This window comes from Formica exsecta, unplaced genomic scaffold, assembly GCF_003651465.1.
Source record: "Formica exsecta isolate Colony F162 unplaced genomic scaffold, ASM365146v1 scaffold33, whole genome shotgun sequence".
NCBI lineage: Eukaryota > Metazoa > Arthropoda > Insecta > Hymenoptera > Formicidae > Formica > Formica exsecta.
In genome coordinates this window covers 531,333-555,908 of record NW_021850553.1, presented here as the reverse complement: position 1 = coordinate 555,908, position 24,576 = coordinate 531,333, and the positions used below count along the sequence as shown (strand labels likewise).

The following is a 24,576-nucleotide window of genomic DNA, read 5'->3' as shown; positions in this document are numbered from 1 at the left end:
AATTAATGAATAATCAAAAACTGAACTAGTCAAATTACGAGTTTATAAGTGTGTTCAACCGACGTGTCATTTCAGTGGTAATAAAAATGGTCATTCATAGTTTATTTTAAAAACATACGTGGAAAATAAAACTGTACAAAGATACGATCTCTCACAGATATCTCACTGTCTTGGAATAAGAAAAGGTAGCATGCCATTAAACAACGAAAAGTGACATTTACTGTTTCAAAATATAGGGATACGGATTAAACTTGGAGAAAGTTTAGGAAGATTATCGCTGATAATTACAAAGAATATAAATCTCTTTTTTTCTTGTAAGAAAGTCTTATTATTTTTTCAACAAAGATTATATAACTCCCTTGGCGACGATAACGAAACATAAATTTTATGCATACTTGGAAACACTTATCGAATGTTTACAAAACTTCGAATTTTAAGAAGATATTATCTTTATATTAAATCTTTACAAACACGTATATTTAAAATAGATTTTTGTAATAAATGCGTTGGTGAACGCGCGCGTCGTAAAAAAATGGAGATTGTATATTCGACAAATGTGCATTCTTAAAATAAAGAAAATATTTACGAACCACGTAATACCCGCGAAAAGGTAAGTTGAAAATTGTCTAACCAGGTCTCGCACCAGCCAGCAGATCTTTTTAACTTAGTCGCATCAGCGTACGTGAGTCGCGCGACGCGTATTTTATGCTAGAATTCGCACGAACACTTCAAGAATCCATTTCCATTCGTCATCGTGTCGATACCACTTTTTCTCTTTTCTCGCCATTGATCCTCTTTATCTCTCAAGATAATAGTAATTTATCACGAAGACTCTGTGCCATCCTGGCTGTCAGATTCGCGCGTCGACTATGTTTCTTTCTCTCACAGCAATATTACACGTTTCGCGATGTTAAGCCGCAAAGCTGTCATGATGTCCATGAAAAATGTAATATATGGGATTTAGTTCACAATCTGTTTCGCTGTTGCAGCGTATGATATTTATAGTAGTGAATCGAGATACTTTCTGGTTGCAATATAACTTTAGAAATCTTAATTTCATGTATTACAATACAGAAAAAAACGGACCATGCTAGTATGTCAAAATAAAGAAGAAATAATAGGCGTAAAAATATTGTTACGTCAAAATTTAAATTGAAGTGACAATTTATGTATATTGCATTAAATATTTACAGCTATTAATAATTATATCTTTGTCTTTATTCGATGAAAATGCATCAATTTGCATCATTAATGTTGATTTATTAATGTCAAGTTGTTGCAGATGTCACCTTTATTCATTAATAAGGTGAAGAGAGTAAAATTACATCGTTACGTAAATTATTTGTGAGTGGAGCGATATTATGACATTATGAGTTGTCCATTATAAAGGCGCAATTAACGATATTCATTACGAGCTGACAGTAACTACGCTACTAATTTGACAATTGATGCGAAAACCAGAATATGTGTCAACTGCAGCGTGAAACACGGCTGACATCTTAATTATCGAAGATGAATTATGATCGATGTAAGAGCGATATTCGTGCAACATCGATCAATAGAAAATGAATAGCAACATTTCACAATCAAAGCTCGATTAGGGAGAATAATTTTATATTATTTGCTTACAATATATTAAAATATAAAATTTTTCATATTACAAAAATTTTTAAATATAACGCGGATAAACGCTAAAATAAAAGAAAATCTGCATATTTATCATTTCATATAAAGTTGTACAATTGCTTTATAGATATAAATTATATTGGATTTGTAATATTATATTTCAGAAAATAAAAAATTTCAGAACACGAAAACGCGTTTCTGTGCCATCGCGAAAAATATTACATTTATATTTATTTATTCTTTCTCTCTCAAATGTCGAGTAATACTGACCTTATTTTATACGCAACAGGTTTCGAGCTCTATAATCGTGTTATAATTGCTAATTTTTTATCGTTTAATTTACTTTTTGGACGTACACAAACAGGCGAATTGAGAGCTTGGTTAACATCATGGGATGGTATCAAACTAGAATCTAGCAAGCTGATTGTCTCTGTAAACAGAGATGTTGCGAAAGACATGGATATGCATGACACACGACGTTCGTTAAGCCAAGTAGTTACGTCCAGAATGTTGTCAGACATGGCGCACTAGAAACGTGCTGCAAAGATGCGACGAACACTTGTTCAGTATGTAGTCCATGAAAATAAGTTTCTAACTCGATTCGAAAAACTTGGGAGTACTCTGCATTTCTACCAACTTTGTCATTCAATATCAAAATTTTAACGAAATATTTACAATGTTCCTGAACATTGATAGTATTAAATAAAAAATTATATATGTATATAAAAAATATCGTGAGATTCTAATATAATTTTTTGAAAAAATTCCTCGAATTTTCTGGGGAAGGATACACTGAAGATCCCAATTTTCTCTTCGAGAATTGGTTTCGACTTCCGATATTCTCATCGAGATCCAATGAAATCGTAACAAGATGTGAAGTAGGTAGATAGGTAGTGCTCATGTAAAAGTTGGATCGAGAAGAGTTCCCGTTTCCTCGTAATTCGTCGTTCCGCATCTCTGCGAGAAAACCCTCGAGTTTTTTCTCGCACTTTCAAGTTTGCCTCGGTCTCCATTCGCGTTGAATAATTGCTCGTTAAGGCGTCCTGGGTTTTCCTTCTCGCTCATCTTGGCGGTCAAACATTGCGCGAAGAACGTGCTACACTCAATGTTTTTTCTCGCTGTGGTAATAATGCCATTTGTAGCCATTCACTTCATTTGGAAGATGTACAATCTTTGTCGTTTGCACGTTGATGTTCAATTAATACTGGCTCCTCGAGTAATTTTCGCCGATGTCATCACAGTTTCGAATCTCATTCAAATGAAGAGGTTTCATAAGTAGAAAATTTACAATATTCAAAATATGAATGATATATTTGCGCTAAAATAATTCACCATGTTTCCCAATGATAAAAAATTTGATTCTTCGGAAAATATTTCTGTAATAAGTTATCGAAGATTATTAGAGTAGCTGGGGTCTCACGCGATCTCTATCGAAATTTCCACTTTTCTGCTTCTAGTGCGACTCTGGAGTGGCCGTGGACAGATTCTTTCATGCCTTGTACTCGACGAGAAAGAAAAATCTCATGCCATTCTTGCTCGGTACCGCTTGTTCCGAGGTCACCGAAACATTAGCCAAGATCGTACCCTATTGGAACGTGATTCAAGTATCGTTTGGCTCGACGGCACCAGCCCTCTCGGATTCCAACGAGTTTCCCCTGTTCCTGCGAACCGTTGCGCCTGACTCGAGTCATAATCCGGCCAGGATAGCATTGATCAAACACTTTGGATGGGACACCGTCACAGCTCTCTCGCAAACAGGCGACATGTACTCCTTGGTAAGTAGGTCGTAAGAAACACGAATGTTGCGCAGCGACAAAGCGAAGCAAACCAACTCTCTTTAATTTATCGGAGCAGTTTCGAGTTCAGCGGTTTTCTGTCACTTTAATAGTACACACCGGAAATAACTTGTATCGTATAATATCGACGGACATTATATTATTTTTTTCTCGAGATCGTACTCAAAAGTCTTTAATGTTTATATCATCCTATGTCATCCTAAAATCTTTAAAACGCGTGTAACATGTCTTGCAAAATTGTAAATGGAATTTATACACGCAATTGACCCAATTCGCTAATTTTTAGAATAAATGGGAACGCGAATAAAAAATGTTATCAATCTGCAGACTAATTGAGAAATTTCGTTCGCTGTATAATAACGTTGAAAATCGATGCCTTCATAAAGAACGGCATTCAGATGACGTTAATCACGATTTAAATTCATGCCAAAAATATCCACTTATAAATCCAGTGTCTACTCTATCGCAGCTTTTACCGTATAAATGTCGAGATCAGATGAAGTGGAATCCGATGGGGCCGACCATGGAAATACGGAGGAAACGCACGCGAGTAGGCGATAACGTAGTCGCGCGCGGGGACATTTCCCGCGTGATATATATATTTATATCTCTATCTCGCTTTACATAACCGCGTATTTAATTGCAAACTATACCACGGAAGTTCGTTTGTGTCCGATGTGACGTGCGGTCTATGTAGTGAAGTTTCCGTTATGTCGGCTTTAATTAACTTTCGATTTGTACCCACGCGTAGTTAACCAGAGCGCCGGGCGTTTGGTATCGCGTTTCGGTTAATTCTCGGTCAATTTCCGTCGTTACGTTATAACGGAAACTACCACACATCATATCCGGCTTTAATGTAGGCTAGACAATATATCACGGATAAAACCAGGAACATCGTATTATCAGGATTTTGAAATACGAGAGGGGAATTAATAAATTAACGATAAAAGACAATTTATACGTTGAAAACATACGTAATCTTTTAATCGTTATATATCAAACAGTCACGTAATTTTTTGGATTATATTACTTGCGACATCTTAAAACTTGACTTTCTTTCTTTAATAAAAAGAAATTCGATTTAAAAAATTTTCTTAACAAAACATGTATAATTCTTCTATGTTGAAAGTCAAGTAACAGTAATTAAGAAAATATTACGACGCATCGATGTATCAGTCCGCATCTCTAAAATCCATATCGTTTCCAAAAACTAGATTAAAACTATTTTAAAAATAAACAGTTTGTAGCCGACGGAACATCCTACATACAAATTGGTCTACATCATAAAGCATATATGTACCACATAGCATGTAACGCAAGAAAAGCAACTATAGCTTACACGTCGCTAATTAAACTGCGTTATATGAATGATGCGTTTTTCAGAGAAACGGTCGTAAATGCGAGATAAACGAACGACACGATAGCCCTTTTCTAGATAAACGAAGCAAAACTCACGTAGCGTTCTCGTGTGATGTACGATGCGTATTTGTAAAGGCGACGTGCGAGATTTTCGTTCCGTCTAAATAGGGGCAAACAAATGTCACATATTCGCGTTTCCGCATCTATTGCTGGCTTCGTGCTTCATGTGGCACGTATGACACATCTCTGTTTCAGGCAGTGAACGATCTAGTCACGGAACTGGAGCAGGCAAATATCACGTGCACTGCTACCATCACGTTTGCCGAGAACGATTATAAGGAACAATTGCGAACTTTAAAGGTAATAGTCGCCCTCAAATGTCACACTAGATCGTTTCTTCCTCTTTTTTCTTTACGATTCAACGACGAGTATTTGTAATGGTCGTGCAGTTAGATCCGATTCTGAAGGTGCTGGTTTATTCGACCAGCCGGTAGTTCAGATCGTCTTTGGCCGTAATTCGCCTTTGAAATGCAAAGTTGATTCTCACGAGATGATTCTCACGAGATAAAGTATCGATTGGCAGGGACGCATCAGGATTAAATTTGCACTTGCAGCATTAATATGCGCAGATTAACCCAATTTTTGATAAATGGGTAATTTTGTTGTAAACATATGTTAGTTGATATTTAACTAGGTAAAAAAGCACAAAACAATAATTTAATTAGAATTAACGCAAAATTACGATGCGAATAAAATTTGTAACGTACAATCATCTCTTTCTCTTCTTCTTTTGCTCAGTATCAATAATTGCAATCAATGTTTTCGCGTATTAATAATGCTTTATTAATCTCAAACTGAAACTTTCAATAAAAGATGTTTAAAATTGTTATTCTTTTCTTCTTTCTATTTTAATTACAGGAATTGGATACTAGGATAATTATCGGAAGTTTTTCACCACAATTGGCGCGACGTGTTTTCTGTGAGGTAAGTTGCAAAAACAAATTCGATTAAATAAAAATATCATTTTTGAAATATGAATTTTATGAAAGATTTTCATAAAATTATTATAACTAAACTTTTTCTCTTTCTTTTTATTTTTTATTATAAGAAAAAAAAATAAAGTCTAGAACTTTTAGCGCAAATACCTACAAAATGATAAAGAAAAGATTATATCCTTACAAATTAATTAATAATGCTTTTAATAACTTTCATTATACAACTCATGTAATTTCAACAAAGTTAGGTCATCATTTAGACTATTCATACATGTCCAAAGTTTCTATTGGCTTGGTCGAAATTTCTCACTAACCAAAAAAAATGTAATTTCGTAATTGTCTGCCAAAACGTTATTCGTTTTGTCGCGCACCCAACGACTGCGAAATTCGTTTAAAAATTTAACTCTCTCTCTCTCTCTCTTCACAGCGCTCATAGATTAAAACTATTTTAAAAATAAACAGTTTGTAGCCGACGGAACATCCTACATACAAATTGGTCTACATCATAAAGCATATATGTACCACATAGCATGTAACGCAAGAAAAGCAACTATAGCTTACACGTCGCTAATTAAACTGCGTTATATGAATGATGCGTTTTTCAGAGAAACGGTCGTAAATGCGAGATAAACGAACGACACGATAGCCCTTTTCTAGATAAACGAAGCAAAACTCACGTAGCGTTCTCGTGTGATGTACGATGCGTATTTGTAAAGGCGACGTGCGAGATTTTCGTTCCGTCTAAATAGGGGCAAACAAATGTCACATATTCGCGTTTCCGCATCTATTGCTGGCTTCGTGCTTCATGTGGCACGTATGACACATCTCTGTTTCAGGCAGTGAACGATCTAGTCACGGAACTGGAGCAGGCAAATATCACGTGCACTGCTACCATCACGTTTGCCGAGAACGATTATAAGGAACAATTGCGAACTTTAAAGGTAATAGTCGCCCTCAAATGTCACACTAGATCGTTTCTTCCTCTTTTTTCTTTACGATTCAACGACGAGTATTTGTAATGGTCGTGCAGTTAGATCCGATTCTGAAGGTGCTGGTTTATTCGACCAGCCGGTAGTTCAGATCGTCTTTGGCCGTAATTCGCCTTTGAAATGCAAAGTTGATTCTCACGAGATGATTCTCACGAGATAAAGTATCGATTGGCAGGGACGCATCAGGATTAAATTTGCACTTGCAGCATTAATATGCGCAGATTAACCCAATTTTTGATAAATGGGTAATTTTGTTGTAAACATATGTTAGTTGATATTTAACTAGGTAAAAAAGCACAAAACAATAATTTAATTAGAATTAACGCAAAATTACGATGCGAATAAAATTTGTAACGTACAATCATCTCTTTCTCTTCTTCTTTTGCTCAGTATCAATAATTGCAATCAATGTTTTCGCGTATTAATAATGCTTTATTAATCTCAAACTGAAACTTTCAATAAAAGATGTTTAAAATTGTTATTCTTTTCTTCTTTCTATTTTAATTACAGGAATTGGATACTAGGATAATTATCGGAAGTTTTTCACCACAATTGGCGCGACGTGTTTTCTGTGAGGTAAGTTGCAAAAACAAATTCGATTAAATAAAAATATCATTTTTGAAATATGAATTTTATGAAAGATTTTCATAAAATTATTATAACTAAACTTTTTCTCTTTCTTTTTATTTTTTATTATAAGAAAAAAAAATAAAGTCTAGAACTTTTAGCGCAAATACCTACAAAATGATAAAGAAAAGATTATATCCTTACAAATTAATTAATAATGCTTTTAATAACTTTCATTATACAACTCATGTAATTTCAACAAAGTTAGGTCATCATTTAGACTATTCATACATGTCCAAAGTTTCTATTGGCTTGGTCGAAATTTCTCACTAACCAAAAAAAATGTAATTTCGTAATTGTCTGCCAAAACGTTATTCGTTTTGTCGCGCACCCAACGACTGCGAAATTCGTTTAAAAATTTAACTCTCTCTCTCTCTCTCTTCACAGCGCTCATATTTTTAAATATTATTATCAATTACCTCAATTAATTATCTTGTGACGACATTATTTGCGTTATCTCTTTTACAATTACCATCAGCGAAGGGATAATGAAATGCTCTTTCACAAGTACATTTTGTTGCTTCAAAATCAGATTTTTGTAAAATTTAATAATTGTGTATTGGCATTATAATTATGTGAATTAACACACTACTCTAAAAAATAAGTAGATGTCCATTCGAAATGTTCAATCATTCAATACGTCATTGAACTCGAAAATGCTTTCGTGTCAAGTATTACGAAAACAGTGCGCGCAATAAATTTTATGGAAAAATAACATCCAGAACATGGAAAATACTTCCATGTCAAATATTAAAGCAATACGATGAATTTGATTGAAAAATAGTGCATCCATTATAACCTGAATTTATGATATTTACTAGATGATAAGAATTCACTCCGTACTTTTCGTCCACGCAGTACATCAAAAATTCCCTTCAAACTTTACAAAATGAAAACGTTCAGCAATCCCTTGCAGCGTGGATTTGTGGATTTTACAAACGCCCGAATTCGTAGAAGCAACACAACTGTGAATTTTTTTTGTTGCAAATAATTACAAAACCGGAGCGAAAAGAAACTGGAACACTCCTACGCTTTATTGTATCATGAAATTTTCTACAATGTTAAACCATTAAGCGGAACTTGATTTTCCTATGAAAATGTATCATACACGAACAGTATATACAAATATACAGCAGTCTCTTTTCTCTATATTACATGATATAACTCTGCTACATATCGTATAAATGTATATTTGTCTTTAAGCGAAGCGTAGAAAGTGGATATCAAATGTATCAGATACGTATTATCAATAACCATATAATGCTACGAAAGCATAAGCATATAATGCCAATGGGACGCAGAGTTTAGCTTCTCTCCTCGCTCCCTTTGTAATTTAAGACCGAACCATTCGCAAAAGCTTTCGGAGTTTTGTTTGTAGTGCGAGTTTTGAAGTATATATCCGACTCGCATAGTGATGAACATGCAGATGAGACACTGGAATATACATAAACAAACAAACAAAATGATCCATTGAGAGAAGCATCTTGCATTTTAGATTGCGATATACATAAACCATATTGCGATCGTTATTTCAAAATTATCAAAAATGAATCAATGAATCGGTAACGCGTAAAATCACAACATGAAACTTAAAAAACTGATTGAAAAATTACTATCGTTACTTAGCATTAAAGAAATGGTGCGAGCTTCATAAATAACATTGTTTTTTTATATTCTTCTTGCTAATGTACATAACAACCAGTTTTTTCTTGCAAATCCTTCATATCAATTCTCGTTCGCAATTTCTTGTTTACATAATGTGCGACTCGGCGTAGCTGCAAATTTTCTCGCAAACACGTATATGGAATGTTGACAATTTGTTCAATTATTCAATCGAAAGCTAAAGAGCTTGAAAATCGATGTGTATGCCAAAAGAAATATCATAAAACAATAAAAGAGTATATTACATGTATATTGGCGTTCTTCGCCTTTATGGAATAATAGGGGATGCCGTTGAGCAGAAAATGTCTGATATAAAACAAGTCCTAGCTACTGATAAATTCTTTCATTATAAATGAGATGGGATCCAGAAAAGAAAATGTCTGATATAAAACAAGCCTTAACTACTGATAAATATTTTATATCAGACACATATCCCACCGGAGTTTTGTCCTTCGTCGAATCTTTCGACTTTGGATGCTGGGCTACTTTAATTTATGTTTTGGTGTTACATCTCCGTAATTGTCATTAAAATTAATTGAGGCACAAAAGGGAGAAGAATAATATTAAATTTTCTTGTATCTTTGAGGAAAACTCAGTAGATTGCCTCGTTTTTTATGTTAAATTTACTATAATTTAATTTCTACGTAACATCGCTATATGCATCGAGCTTAAATTACATTCGGTTCGTTGCATCCCGGAATATATACGCTACTTGCACCTTTGCCACAAATTACCAAGTTGCAATAAGTCTTTCTATTCCCTCGCTCTCTCTCTCTCTCTTTCTCTCTCTTCCTCTCTCTTTACCGACTCTGCGTGCGATGCTTTAAATCGTGCTGTTTAGTGTTCCAAGATTTTATGGTTCATTTCCTGAGCTTATTCACGATATTTCCACAGCTGCATGTCCATGCAAGATTAACTCTCATCTATCTCAAAATATTAAAAAATTTATATTTTAATGATAGCACACTCGCATGTTCGTTTATAATAATGTGTGTTTCTCTCATGCTAGAATATTTTTTATTTAGATATTCTAAAAAACAAAAAAATGATTTTAAAACAGATTTTTTAGTGTAATTGTTGGGCAAATACATTCTAATAATAGCTTACATAATTTTAAAAATATTAGCTTCGTTATTAAAGAAATGAGATATTTCTTTTTATTCTGAGATTTCAGCAATGAGAGACAATCTAAATAATTGCGCGTTTGGACTAATTCCAACATTTTCTCACTTGCGCTATTATAAGTTGCCTCATTTTCATTTAGCGGACATTGCGCGCTATGCTGTACAGTCGAAGGACAGGCCATTGTATTACAATCGTGATCGTGTGTGCCCACGTCAGCGTCCGATGTGCACGTTTGCATTGAAGTATGTATATCGGTTTGCTTTACAAGTTAACCCAAGCCAGCACGTAACATACATGACATCTTACGCGAACCATATGACACCTTAAACCTCGACAATAGTGCCTATTTCTCTTCGACTGTCACGATCATTCCTACGCAAAACTTCAACGTCACATGCAAGGATAATTTTAGATTATACGAATATTCCTTGACCCATCCTACGTAGGGGAGAAACGGCAAAATTATAGGACTTTCAACGTTAATATCACAATATTCGCAAAATACATCGGCGCATCGCACGTGTTTCTCTGCAAATGGAGGTCCTCGGATAGGATTCTCAATATTCCTCATATCGGTCAATTACATAAACGATGCGTGAAAATGAATTTCCGAGGATTAATAAGGGTTTCGAGCACAAAGAGACGACCCATCTTGGATAGCCGTATATATCGACAATTCAATTGCCATCGTTCAAGAATTATCGTTAGATCGATACCGAATCGTGCTTCCCTTCAAACGACTCATCCGGTCGTTATTCGTCGTTTTTTGGCGACGTTTAATATTCGTAAGTCACGCTCGCACCGTTTATATTACGGTTACATAGGGATAGACATTGTCTGTTTCCTTCTCGACACAATAGTACAGCGAAACGAGAAAAAGAGTGTAACGCGGAACGAAAGATTAATATCTTGTATAGAAGCTGATGGATTGATATGATCATTTTTTATAAGCGAACAAAAGGATTATATTTTGTGCCTTTATAGGTCGTTATGAACGTAATCATTGTACAACAGCGAATCGATATCTTCAATATGGATACTTTTTTATAAAAAAAGTGCTCTAATACTTTTCTATATTCGCTTTAATATTTTTTGTGGGTGACCATATGACTAATATAAGACGTGATACGCATTTGAAGAATCTTCTTTTTATATATTTTTGTACGCTTATGTTCCGATAATATGTAATCACAATTTATATTAGATTATTGCAATTTCTCTTTTTATGGTCATTGCACGTTTTTCTAGTTAATCCAGTTCCGGATAATCGTGATCTCATCATGCCATGTAAAATATTAGATATCTTACTATTTAAACCTTTAAACCATAACAATAACGTATATCCTTAACTTATATCCTTATTATAAGTACCTTGCAACAGCTGTATAAACCGTAACGTTGGTATAAAAGTCTATTTTTACGATTGATTCATAATACAACAGATTGAAAGAAAAAAACCGATAAAAAATTTAGTATTTTTTAAAAATTTATAGCAAAATTATAACACGTGAAGCAATTGAAAGAATTTTTGGGTGGAGTTCCGAATAGGTGAACCCTCTGATTTTTTTGAAACTACACTATTTTTTGTATTTTTGAACGCTGATTACGAATATGATAATGAAAATTTGCGACAAGGTCATTTTCAAGGTCAAAACTCAAAAAAACTGAAAAAATATAACTTTTTAAATATTATTTCGATAAATATTGATGTAAGAAAAAAATGTGTCAAATAAAAGTTGTAGTTCTTGTAAAAATACATCATTTATGTTCTATACATTTTTTGCGTAAAACTGAAAGTTTTCGAGAAAATCGATGTTAAAGAATAAAAACGGCAGGTGAAGTTCCGAAAAGTGCTCACCTCTGATTTTTTTGAAACTCAGTATTCTTACGTATTTTGATGCACTGATTACGAATATCATAATGAAAATTGGTGCATCTCTCATTTTCATAGTGAAAATCATGAAAAACCCATAACAATTTTAGATCTTACAGAGAAAAACATTTTATGTCCTATTAATTTTTACCGTACGATAGTTTTCAACAAAAACGATGGAATCTAAATCTTATATCTGTTCTCCCATCTAAGCATGTACTTTGCAGTACATATACGATTCCACATGGGTTTACAACTTTCCACGTAGAGCGAGGTTCCACGCAAACCTATTTGTCTAGTTTTTCGGTAGTGGAGCCCCCCGCAGGGGGGCGGAACCCACTGTTTCCACGCATACACTTTTTCACGCGAAGCCAGGTTCCACATGGGTTTGCAACTTTCCACGCAGAGCGAAGTTCCACGCAAACCTATTTGTCTAGTTTTTCGGAACTTCACCCGCCGTTTTTAGTCTTTAACATCGATTTTCTCGAAAACTTTCAGTTTCACGCAAAAAATTTATAGAACATAAATAATGTATTTTTTTAAGAACTGCAACCTTTATTTGAAACATTTTTTTGTTACATCAATATTTATTGAAATAATGTCTAAAAAGTTATATTTTTTCAGTTTTTTTGTTTTGACCTTGAAAATGACCTTGTCGCAAATTTTCATTATCATATTTATAATCAGCGTTAAAAAATACAAAAAATAGTGTAGTTTCAAAAAAATCGGAGGGTTCACCTATTCGGAACTTTATCCGAATTTTTTACTGCAAGGGATTTTTTTAAAACAATTTGTAATTTCCCACCTGCGCGATTTCAATCCCGTTTCTCTTTTTTTTATGCTTTATGTCGATAATTGCCGATGACGCGTACGTAACGAAGATACGATTTTCCAGCGAAATGGACGAATCTTCACCTATTGATCAATTAAGGAATGGGGATATTCTGAAGCGGCGCATGTTGAATCGTGCGGTTCGCTGCAAATCTATTATTCTGTATTGGATGATAAGTTGTTTCCAGAAAGTAACGGATAATAATATAATTCGGGCATCAAAACCGCAATATTGCGATACACATGTCGAAGAATCGATCATTTCGGGGAAAAATATATCGCTACACGTGCCACCTGTGCCATCATTTACTGTCGTAATTGTATAATTATTGAGATTAGATCGAGAACGAAACAGAAGAGATTTATTCAATTACTAGAAATTCGCAGGAGGATGAAATCTCTGCTATAATGAAAATTGTACAAAAACATGCAAAAATAATAAAATATCCGTGGTTCAATATTTTTTAACGATCAATTCCCTTTCTTCCATCGCTGCGGAGAGATCACGTTATAGGATATACTAACGTTATCGAAAAACCATACTTTAAGTAAAGCGAAAGCACGCAACACTACCCACCTCTTCCTTAGTTTAGCGCCGGACCACAAATAATCCCAGCCATTAACTGCGCTACCGCGGCCTTTTGCGCTGAAGTAACAACTTTTTATTACCACTTTTAGTGTACTGGCTGTTACGCTTGTAAAAAAACGTAGCAACCTGATTTACGAGAATGCACGTGTTCGATACTTGCCGACGCCTCCTTCTAGATTCTCTAAGAACTGATACGCCTTCTTCATTCGTGACAAGTTGTGTTCTCGTGTATTTGCTATATTTCGCTCACCAGTGACAAAATATATCATTTTAAAGAACGCGAATTTTTGTACGATGAAAATTATTCCACAAGTACACGTACTATCAAAATTGATAATTTTTTATACGAATAAAAGAACAATAACTGAATCAAATATTTTAGTTATTCTCCCTAAAATTTGCCTCATATTTAGATTTTATATATAAATTTTACCTGGCTTTATATAATATTTTTTAATACCTATTGAATAATTGTACATGTATAGTATTGTTAAGAATACAATTAAACAGGAAGATTACTTAGATCTTTCTCTTAATAAAGATTTTTGGAGTTATTATTTTACAGGTACATTAAAAAATATATTTCAACCGTTACTCCGCGCTAAGAATAATTATTTAGATGTCTCTCGTGTGTTTAACTTTTCTAAACAGTATATCACACACATTATATAATTATTTCATAATTATTATCCTCTTTATACATATAAGTATATCGCCTCATAGATGATTATAATCGTATTTTATATTTCGCGAAGAAAATTAATCAATTGTGTCTCAAGACGAATATACAGGTATAATCCATTGAAAGAAGAAAGCGTCGAGATGCTCTCAAAGTACAATTTCATAACGACGACCTACTTCATCCGCTAACTTGACCGGTAAAGCAAGAAGACGATATAAAATGCCTTAGGCAGATATTACAATGCTCAAAGTACACCCGGCAGAGCCATGAAACTGGAAAAGTAAAAAGAGAATTCTAGAGCAGAAGACGGAGAATGCCGGGAAGTAAAGGCAACAGGAAGACAAGAGGGAGACACATGACGGTTTATATTTTACAGACATTCTCCCGCGAAGGGTCCGCGGACAACCTTTTTCTCGGCGTTATTTCTCATTATACGGAACATCCAACATCGTTACGCGATCGTCATAAATATTTCCAGTGACCGACATCGCGATCGTCGTCGATCCCTTTCCGGAGAGAAGACCTCGCCAGATGATATTATAAAATCTGATCGGACGCGCGATTGCGATATAATCCCTCTCGCGCTCTTCAGTAAGTCGATCAAGTAAAACTGATCGAAGCGATGAATTCGTGATCGTCCTCGGCTATCTCGACGAAACATGCAATCGTGCAGAATCGATCGCGGTAATATGGCACTATCGGCGCAGCATTATGCTTTCGCGCCTATTGTTCGCAAACGCGACGAACCGAAGCAATGTTCTTTTATAACCCCGTGTGTTTAATTTTGTTGCCGGAGAGAGTTTTGTCAGCATATTCTGCGCACAGCATTAAACAGCGAACTCATCTAGAATAAATTTTGCAAAAACGTGTTTATAAAATCTTTTACCTTGTGAATCCTTTTTATCATAAACTATGATTTTTTCAGGCCTGGAGACTCGGGATACACGGCGGTGATTACGCTTGGATATTGCCAGGTGATACCGTCGACTCGTTGGGGATGACGAACGATTGGCGTGTCGGAGAATGTTCGCCTTCTCAGCTGTCGCAGACTCTGGATGGTTTAATCATCGTCAGGAGTCACGCCACGGTCGTGGGAGACGAGATCAGCGACTCGGGATTGGTACGTCGTTTTTGCGAAATTTTCCGGATAAACCTCTAAAAGTGTTAGTAGGGCTTATTAATAAATGGCTAATAAAAAAGGCTACCATTGAATTAATATAACATCAGCGTAAACTAATTTCTGAACAACATGTATAAAATTCTCCAAGTTTCTCTCCATTTTCATCTATCGTATCCTTTGATCAATTTGAAGTAGGTTTTTCCATTAATAAAAATTGCATTTGCAGCAGTTTATTGAATACATTTATGTAAGCACATTTAATAAAAAAATAGACCGTCGTTTCGGCCATTACTGCTAACGATAACGGCGAGAATTACGGAATTTTACGTAACTAAAACGTTACTAAAACGAAAACGAAAACAAAAATGCGACAGCTTATTGTTAGTCACGCTGTAACAATAATACTCATCGCTGCTGCTGCTAGCATAATAAATGAAGTCCCGCGAGCGAAAATTAGAGTATGCAAGCAAAGAAAGCTGAATGTCTTGTGACGAACTCACCTTTCCATTCTGTTCCATTAAAAAACTTGTGCCGTAAACGTAGAACAAAGTAGAAACAGACGCGTAGGGACCGATGGGACGCGCGAGTACCGCCTTTTCACACGTTAGACCTTTTAGCGTTGGGTCTAATCGGTTTAATGACGACAAGCCGTCATAATTGACATTATCGTACCAACTAAGCCACCATCAGTTTCGAATATTCTTGAAAATAACAAGTCGTCAAAATAGACAGACGAAAATAGACTTTTCGCGAAACTGTCGTACGTAGATCGTGCACATCACACTTTTCACACATCCGATTGGCATTTCTCCCACGAATACTTTTCCAATATAGATCTGTCCCGAGTATGCCGTGGGACACGGCTTCCTCTCGCGATATCATCATGAATAATTTTTACCGCGTGTATCTGTGTAATTTCTCGTTCCACCGGGTGGAAAAAATAATTATGTTTGAAATACGGAAACTTTAATGACGCTATTAATAAGCGTGATAGAGAGAGCGTATTTTTTTATAGCTTTGAATGTTAAAATTAAAATTTTGTACTAATAGAATAAAAAAATTTATTAATGCCAAATTCGTATAATATCAAACCGAAAATTTTCTACAAATGTGATTTATCATTCATAAATTATATGTGTTATGTAACATATATGTAACATTTAACCATATTAATTAATAACATCGAAGATAGCAAGTTTAATATTCTCTTGAAAGTAGTCGTATAACTTTTTAGCCTATGATAGAAAAGATTTGCGTTCCAAAAGTTAAGCCGCTGGAAGAGCATTTCAAATATGCTGATATGAACATAAAGGGGAAAAATCCGATATTATATCATTTTCCCTTTTAGTACACAATTGTCAAAGTTCTGATTCAGAGCATAAAATTATAAATGCAAGTGTACACTATGTGACGCTGCGGTTATTAGAGAAATGGTATTTTGACTATTTCTCTCTCTTCTAGCAAACTTAATATAACGCATACAGGAAGGTTCAAGAATACTTATTATGTGTTAATCTATAATAAACCACGATCTGTAGTTACTTAATCAGAATTTGCTGCGGTAAATTTAAAAAATCAGAATTTATCATCCTTGTACTTATTATGCAAATTTATCCCGACGATTAATCGGATTGCGACAGCTTCGCTGATCCAACTTGTGGCATCCTCATCACGCCTGCGATAAAGATAACATTATTAAAAATTACGATCGTTTCTTCATGTCAATATTTTGTAGATTTTGATATCGAATTGATAAATGTTAAATTAACGAGAAATTAAATTCTTTTTCTTTATGCTCGCGCCATATTTTTTTTCAAATGAAAGTACGTGGGTCTCGTTGATGCAAACGACAAATTAAATTAACGTCCGCTCGACCGTCGATTCAAACTGTTCTCTCTCTCTCTCTCTCTCTCTCTCTCTCTTTCTCTCTTTCTCTACATGCTTCAATTTTTTTAATTATACGACAGAGTTTGCAAATGTTTCGCGAACCGTCCGACACGCTTCATGTGCCATTCTCGTTTATTTTGCAGACCAGTGCGAAATTTACTTCAGAGCTGGTTAACAGAGGCGTTGCGCACTCGAAATTTGCGGGACAAACATACGACGCCGTGTGGGCCATGGCACTCGCCCTTGCTAAGACCGAGGTCCTCCTCAATCGACAGAACGAGAGCATGGCGTGGTACACGCATACGAGAAAGGATCTCACTTCCCACTTACTGGAGCAGCTGAAACTGCTGCACTTTATCGGAGTTTCGGTGAGTCGGGACAGACGAAAGATAAATAAAGCACCGAGAGTGGCCGTTTATTACGTACATCCGCAAAACTTGAGAAACGTCACGAAAAAGTACAAAATTACTTCACACAAATCCGTATACACGAGACGTTCCGCAACTATCTACATCCTTTCGCGTCTATAGATTCTTCTTGCCTAGTTAAAGTCGATTCTTCTTTAATAAGAATGTCGAACGATCCTCGTTCTTTTGAAGTTTACTTTTAATAATTGAAGATGAAAAACTTTTTTTGATAAATTAAGTTTAATGTTATAAGATATGTATAAAGTGTCGAGAGATTGTAGAATATTATATCTATCTATCAATTTTTCTTGAAGTGACAAATTTATAAAAGAGGACTTTTATAATCCGCACGAAATCGATATAACAATATCATTAATTTGTATTAGCTGGTGGTCTATAAAAATAAAAACGCATGACTGGGTTTACGTTGCGCTAACGAAACTCTAATTATCTTTTATATTTTAAATGATATGATTCCAATATTCTGTCGTTATTTTGCGACAAATTTGTTCATACATTTTTCATATATTTTATTCTCGTCGTGTTTGCAGGGACCGGTTTCCTTCGACGATGCGGATCGCGTGGGCATCACGGCGTTTGATCAAATGCACGGTAAGTGTAATAAAGATATTTAAATAAAAGATATATTTTTGTAAAATGCTATGTATTTCTCCGGACATAACCCACGAATCTATTTTCTGGAGTTAGTAAGATAGAATTATCAAATTTAACGAGTCGATTGACGCAAACTGAAGGATCAGGGAATTATTGGTTTAGCAAGAGATTTGGCACGATAAACGCCATTTGTTGACACAAATCGAAACTTCACTGACGAGTCACTGACACATTTCACCAGATGCTCTCCGGACTTCACGCTTCATCCATTCGACACCAATGTCAATAACGCCGTTAAACGTACAATGAGCGGGAGCTTACGCCAGGCAACACGATAAAACGATACAACTGGGTTGAAAGCACAGACAATGGCTTTGGCTTTAACGATGCGGTATATTGCGTATACTCTCATTGGGGACAATTGGCGCGTGGACGCGCACATAATCCAATTTATGAGTTTTCTATTATGAGACACACGTCTAGCATCCCGCTAATGCGTTTTATTTACGAACATTTCCGTGCCATGTTTTAGAAACTCGATCTATCATAATCGCAGATTCGCGACATAGCGTCTCACGTATAATATATATTCTCTTCAATAGAAAACGTTAAATTTTTCTTTCAAAAATCGCTTTATATGTTATGTGTGATCGTTTATGTGAATCTCGAAACGGTATTATTCTCGTATGCTTGCTTTGATATGAAGAGCTCGAAAGATCAATTACGCTCTGTCATCGATATTTCGCAAATTGCCCCAATCTCATATTTTTGCAAGCGTTGTTCGAAATATCTCATGCATTTAAATGAACTTCCATGATAACCATGTTTCGTTTCAGGTATATTGAGCAATTTTTGTTAAAAATTAATCAATTATTACAACTTTACTATAAATGATAAAAAACAAATCACATTTATATATTGTTACCATCGTTACAGAATGTATAATAAATATTTTTAATTAATATACAAAAGAATATTGATACATGCGAAAATAATTGTAAAAACTGCGAAATATAAAAATAATGTGTATGTGTGTAACGATGTGATCAAAAATATATAAAACTGCTACGCTTCTAATTATAATAGTCTCCCGCGTCGCTTTGTTGAAACTCGCGCTCGGCGTGCTCGCGTTTAAAAAATTGTACACTGCAACACTACGCCGCTCTTAAATTAAAAATTAATCATTTTTTATTGTTAACGTTACAATAACGCTGTCGTAGCATTTGGATATAACGTTAATTAATACAGGAGGACATTAGCAGAGAAAGTCGCGCGATATACACTGACGTCGCACCGCGTGATGACCTTAGCCCTGTCATTTCTTTTCTCCGTAAATGTATCCATGTAGCCGCGCATATGTTCTGAACTAAAAATTTAGTTTGTTAACATTATCGTAATATTATTTAATTGCAATTATATAAGTTTCTCTCTCTCTCTCTCTCTCTCTCTCTCTCTATATATATATATATATATATATATATATATTTCACTAAAATACTGTCATTTCAGATGTACTTTATATACAAATAGAATTACCCGCATTTGCCTTAGAAAAGCCGCAAAGAGAATTGAATGTAGATTACATCACGGTAACCGGCTCACGTTTCCATTTGTGTTAGTCAGAGATAAGCTATTTTTTTAAGCCCTTTTGTCAATTTTCCGTGTGGCTTGAGGTATTATGTCACAAGGTTTTATTGATTCAAACCTTTCATTCGTAAAATGAAATCTTCGTTTACATTATTGTACGAATTATTAATCCGTATAGGATTTCGAATTTACGATGATCCATTTGTTGCTAATTTTGCTATTAATGGATAAAACTCGCTTCGCTATATCGCTAACAAATAGGCGTGAAAACTTCTTGCGACATTCCCATTCGTCCGAGAGGAGCTTCTACGAGAAATTGCATAGACTTCGCAAACTACTAACTTGACGTAGCTCAACTGTGCAACTACTAACTTCGTTCGCAAAACTGGCATTGAATTATAAAACTGAATGCCTTTTGTACTTAAAATTGCAATCAGATATCTCTTGCGATGTGTACTATTAAATTCTTATTTTAGCTCTTCAGTTTTAAAGATCAAATCAAGATTAGATAATTGTATCATATATTTGGCATTTCAGTTAAATCATCAAGATAATAATTATTTATTATATTCTATTCTGCGCATAATGCCTATTATTTCGTGTTTCCTAATGCTATTTACAAGTGCAATGTCATAATGTGAAACCGAATGTCTCCTGCAAATTGGCTTAACAGGAAATCGATATGTATCGATTACTAGTATTGTGTAGCTTCGAGTTAAATCAAATACTGGTCCCTGTTAAACATGCATTATTTATTGAAGTAGAATATAGACAATTTTTAGTTTTCAATATTGTTATAGGAAAATGTTGAACAAACATTCTACAAAATTTTACATTGCTTTCTTTCTCTCTATCAAAATTTATTTTCTTTTCTCAGGATAAGATTTATGAATTTTATTTTTCAATATAATATAAATCTAAGACTATATATCTTTAAGAACTGATTATTGTGATTTTAGGTCATTCCGATTCTAGGTACATTCGCTGGTTGATAATCGAATATATTATATACATACACATACATTATGCGGTGAAAATCGACTCATCTACCTTAGCCTCAATATTTAATTCCAATCAATCACAATCACGTTAAATCCATTAGAGACCTCTACTTTCTCTATAGATTTCCAATATATGTGGCATCAAGTCTTTTAACATATTCAACCATTTACCGCGTGATATTCCAATATTGAAAAAAATATAGTTTTTTTTTTTTTTATAGATGCAACGGACTGAGAAATTGCGTGAAAAAGTTTTTTGCAGAATTTATTTCCTGAAATAAATTTGACTAATATTTGACCACCAAATATTTTTGGCCTTTTGTCGATTTGTTTGTTTTTTATGACAATAGCTGCATGTTAATTTTCTCATTTTATTTTGTATGTATGTATGTAACAAATTCTTTTTTCTACAAGCGCACAGTAAATTTGCTTAAATAAAAATGCTTTGTATAATTAATATAAATAAATGTTAGCTACGCGATAAGAAATCTGAAAGCTAATTGAATATATATAAGCGGAATATTTCGGGATTCTTCCGACGCGTAAAATTCATTTATGGTGATGAAATCTTTGCTCAGCAATCTTATAGAAAAAAGTTAATTAACACTGTTAATAATTAGAAAATAAAAATGAAAGAATATGGTCAGAACTATAAAAAAAAAGCGTAATAGATTAGACAGAACTGTCAAAAATTGATCAACGTTTCATATAGATACGTTAAAAATGTGGCGGTATGCCTTTAACTGGGAGAGATAAATTAAATTTGCACATCAAATCGCGATTCGTGGGATTCCGATAACGGGGCGAAAATAAAAGCGACCAATTGCATATTCAATTAGTTTTTTGCAGCGTCACGTTAGAGCATTTGCGTTTCGATGCACGAGTCGACGATTTCATTTTTCCGTCGCACAAGTGGAATTTTCCGAGGAAGATTCGCTCTATGGCGGTTAAGAACGAGAGAAAGAAAAAGAGAGTAAGTTAACAGATCCTGAAAATAAAGAATCACCTAAATCCCTTGTCGGCGCCAAAGTTTAACGCTCGTAAAGGGTTTTACACGAGTTTCCGTTGGAACACGGAGCAGGGCAAACATCAGTTCGGTCGATGTCGCGGTTTATATATCCTTGCCGGATAATGGCAAAGTCGTCTGAGTCCGTCTGAGATATAAGCCATGAGACGCGATCGTCATCGTGAATCTCCCAGTAACCCGTCTAATAATATCCGGCGTTTTATCGACGGTATTTTATACATCGGCAAAAAGTCAATTAGACATTATTAGTAAAAATGGACACTCTTGTCGAAATCGACAGGAAGAGAGGCGTGCAAAAGTTAAAAGATAAGATCAAACCGAAATGCATTTTCAAAAAAATATTACTTGGCTAAACTAATATTTTTATCATGGAAGTCATATGAAGTTAAATTTGACGTATGTTTATCGAATTATAATCAATAATAATGACAACTTTAGTCGAGATAAAAGAAAAGAAATATGTTACGTCATGCTAATATTATTATTATTATTATATAATCCGATGCTAAATAATTTGACGTTGAAAAGTGAGCTTTTTTAATTTGCATTACTTGCAAACTGCGGGTAATTAACGTGTTAGTAATTACGCCTGCGTCAAATATCTCTCGTGCATCGTGGTAATAATGCAAAATATGGCGCTGCAAAACCAAGAAATATCGTAATTGCTTTCGCATTGTTCCCACCGGAAATGTCCACACACATGTCCTCTCGCTGAAATTTCAAAATTTATTTTATACGAGAAAACGCGCTGATGAAATTACGGTTCAATTTCAATCGGATTAACTATTTGGATATGATAAGATTTCACGTCTGAGTTGTCAAAAGAGATCAAGAATTATTTTATGTCATGTGTATTCGCATGTAACATCCATTACCCTCGGTCGAAAATTGCGTCATTAAAATGCAGGGGCTAAGTACAACATCGTATGTTGGAAACGGTGCATTTCCGAGTGTGCATGAGTCGAAATTTGAATAGCCATCAAATTTCGCCAAAAATCTAAAATATAGAACCGAATCGTGTTCAAAAATCCTGCGCGCGGTAAACAAGATTTGCGAGACGGATGCGGCGATATAAAAATTTACGGGCGTGGAATTCACGGATGAGGTACATCGGAGATTGTCGTCGAATTTTTCGCGTAAATCGAACCGCGCGATAATCGATACGCGCCACGTCAAAGAATCCGGGCGCCTTGCGCGAATGCACGGGAACGCGATCCATCCGTCGCGAGATTCGAGATCTGTCTACATCGGCGAGATTCGAGATCCACGGTGCCGCCCCGGCAATGGCGAACAATGGGTCAAGAGTTCTCTCTCGCCAGCGCAAACAATGCCGACGCATAATTCGAGTGGTCCGCAGAAGCACCGATTTGCGGTATGCTTACGATTCCGGCGTTAGAATTCTCCGCGAAATCAAGCCTTCCTCGGGGAGTGCATAACGCGCTTACGCGTACACGCTCGCGCAACCGATAACAAGGAAATATTTCTAATGGTGTCAGATCGTGTCAGTAGTATTGCCTTGCTTTCGCGCATTCTCGATCATGCTTTCGAGAATCGAGACCAAGGTCGCGATTCATTATTCTTCTTCGATTGTGTCTATACCCGCGTTGTGTTCGACTAAAAATGGTACGGCCTAAACAATCTCTTAAAAGCTTCAATATAGAGAGAAAGAAGACAAATACCTCTCTGCTCAGCTTTTTTGTCTTTTGTTATGCCATATATGTAAGATACAAATGTTCTCTTTTTTCAAAGCTAAAGATCGTAAGAATATCATTCATCTATCAAATATTATCCCTCAATAAATTTTTTGATGTAACTCCATGGTTGTATTTTTGGGCACGAATAAAGATATTGATTTATAACGAGTTATAAACATTGTAAACAAAATAATTCTCTCATTATTAGAAGAATATAATAGCAACGCTCGTTATCGGAACCCGTTACTCCTATGGCTCTTAAAAGAGATTCTGTAAAGTTTTCAACAAATATTAGCATCTGCCTTCTCTTGCCACTAGTCAGCTTAACAAAGAGAAATTGAGACGCAGATAATCCAAAGCGCTTTGTTTAAACTTGAGACCCTCTTGATACGTTACCGCAAGGTTTAACGTTACTTCTCTTTCTTTCTCTTTCTTTGTTCGGCAGCAAGATGGTATTTTTAGAGACACCAAGTATTTTATTTCCACCGCTCATAATCCTACAATGTGTTTTCGGTGAGCTCCCGTAGAATATTTTTATGAGGAAAAAAAACTCTTCGAAACTCATCGAAAATTATTTTTCATTCCATGTATCGCGGTGAAAAATCATTAGTCATGTTTTAGTTAGAACAAAAACAATTGCGAAGTGTTCTCCTCCATTAAGAAAGTTTTTAGACGATTCATCAAAAGGGGTTGGTATGGGTTTCGTCGAAAACGGGTGACACATTCTCATTTCCTATTTCTCTCGGTAAAGCTCGCTCTGACCTATTGCCATTTTCACGCCGTTCTGATAACTACCGTCTATGGTACATCACATACCCTCATCGCTTAGCTCGTTAGCCCTGATCGGAGCATCGCGAAGATGCGACTACTTTTTCAGATACCGCGTCGATGGCATCGATTTTAGATGAAGTCAACAAACTGGCACGAATTTCCGGCGCCAATAGAGACTACAAAGAGGACTCGCACAAAGGGCTCTGCTGTTTGGACAAATTAAATAGTATCGACTGCGCGTTTAGCACCTGTGACCTGTCTTTCCTTTCTTTTTTCACACGTCGCGCATTTGTTCTCAGCTGTCAAACTCCTA

General features: G+C 35.2%; 1 protein-coding gene across 2 annotated transcripts in view; it reads left to right on the top strand.

Moving 5' to 3' along the window:
• Positions 1-24,576, top strand: part of LOC115238258 (gamma-aminobutyric acid type B receptor subunit 2) — a 56,603-nt gene that overhangs the window by 17,550 nt on the left and 14,477 nt on the right. For both annotated transcript variants that reach the window (XM_029811919.1, XM_029811920.1), the window contains exons 2-7: positions 3,084-3,401; positions 5,037-5,141; positions 5,700-5,765; positions 15,080-15,274; positions 17,305-17,529; positions 18,120-18,180. In XM_029811919.1, the coding sequence (XP_029667779.1) occupies positions 3,084-3,401; positions 5,037-5,141; positions 5,700-5,765; positions 15,080-15,274; positions 17,305-17,529; positions 18,120-18,180 (970 nt within the window). The remainder of the gene's footprint in view (positions 1-3,083; positions 3,402-5,036; positions 5,142-5,699; positions 5,766-15,079; positions 15,275-17,304; positions 17,530-18,119; positions 18,181-24,576) is intronic.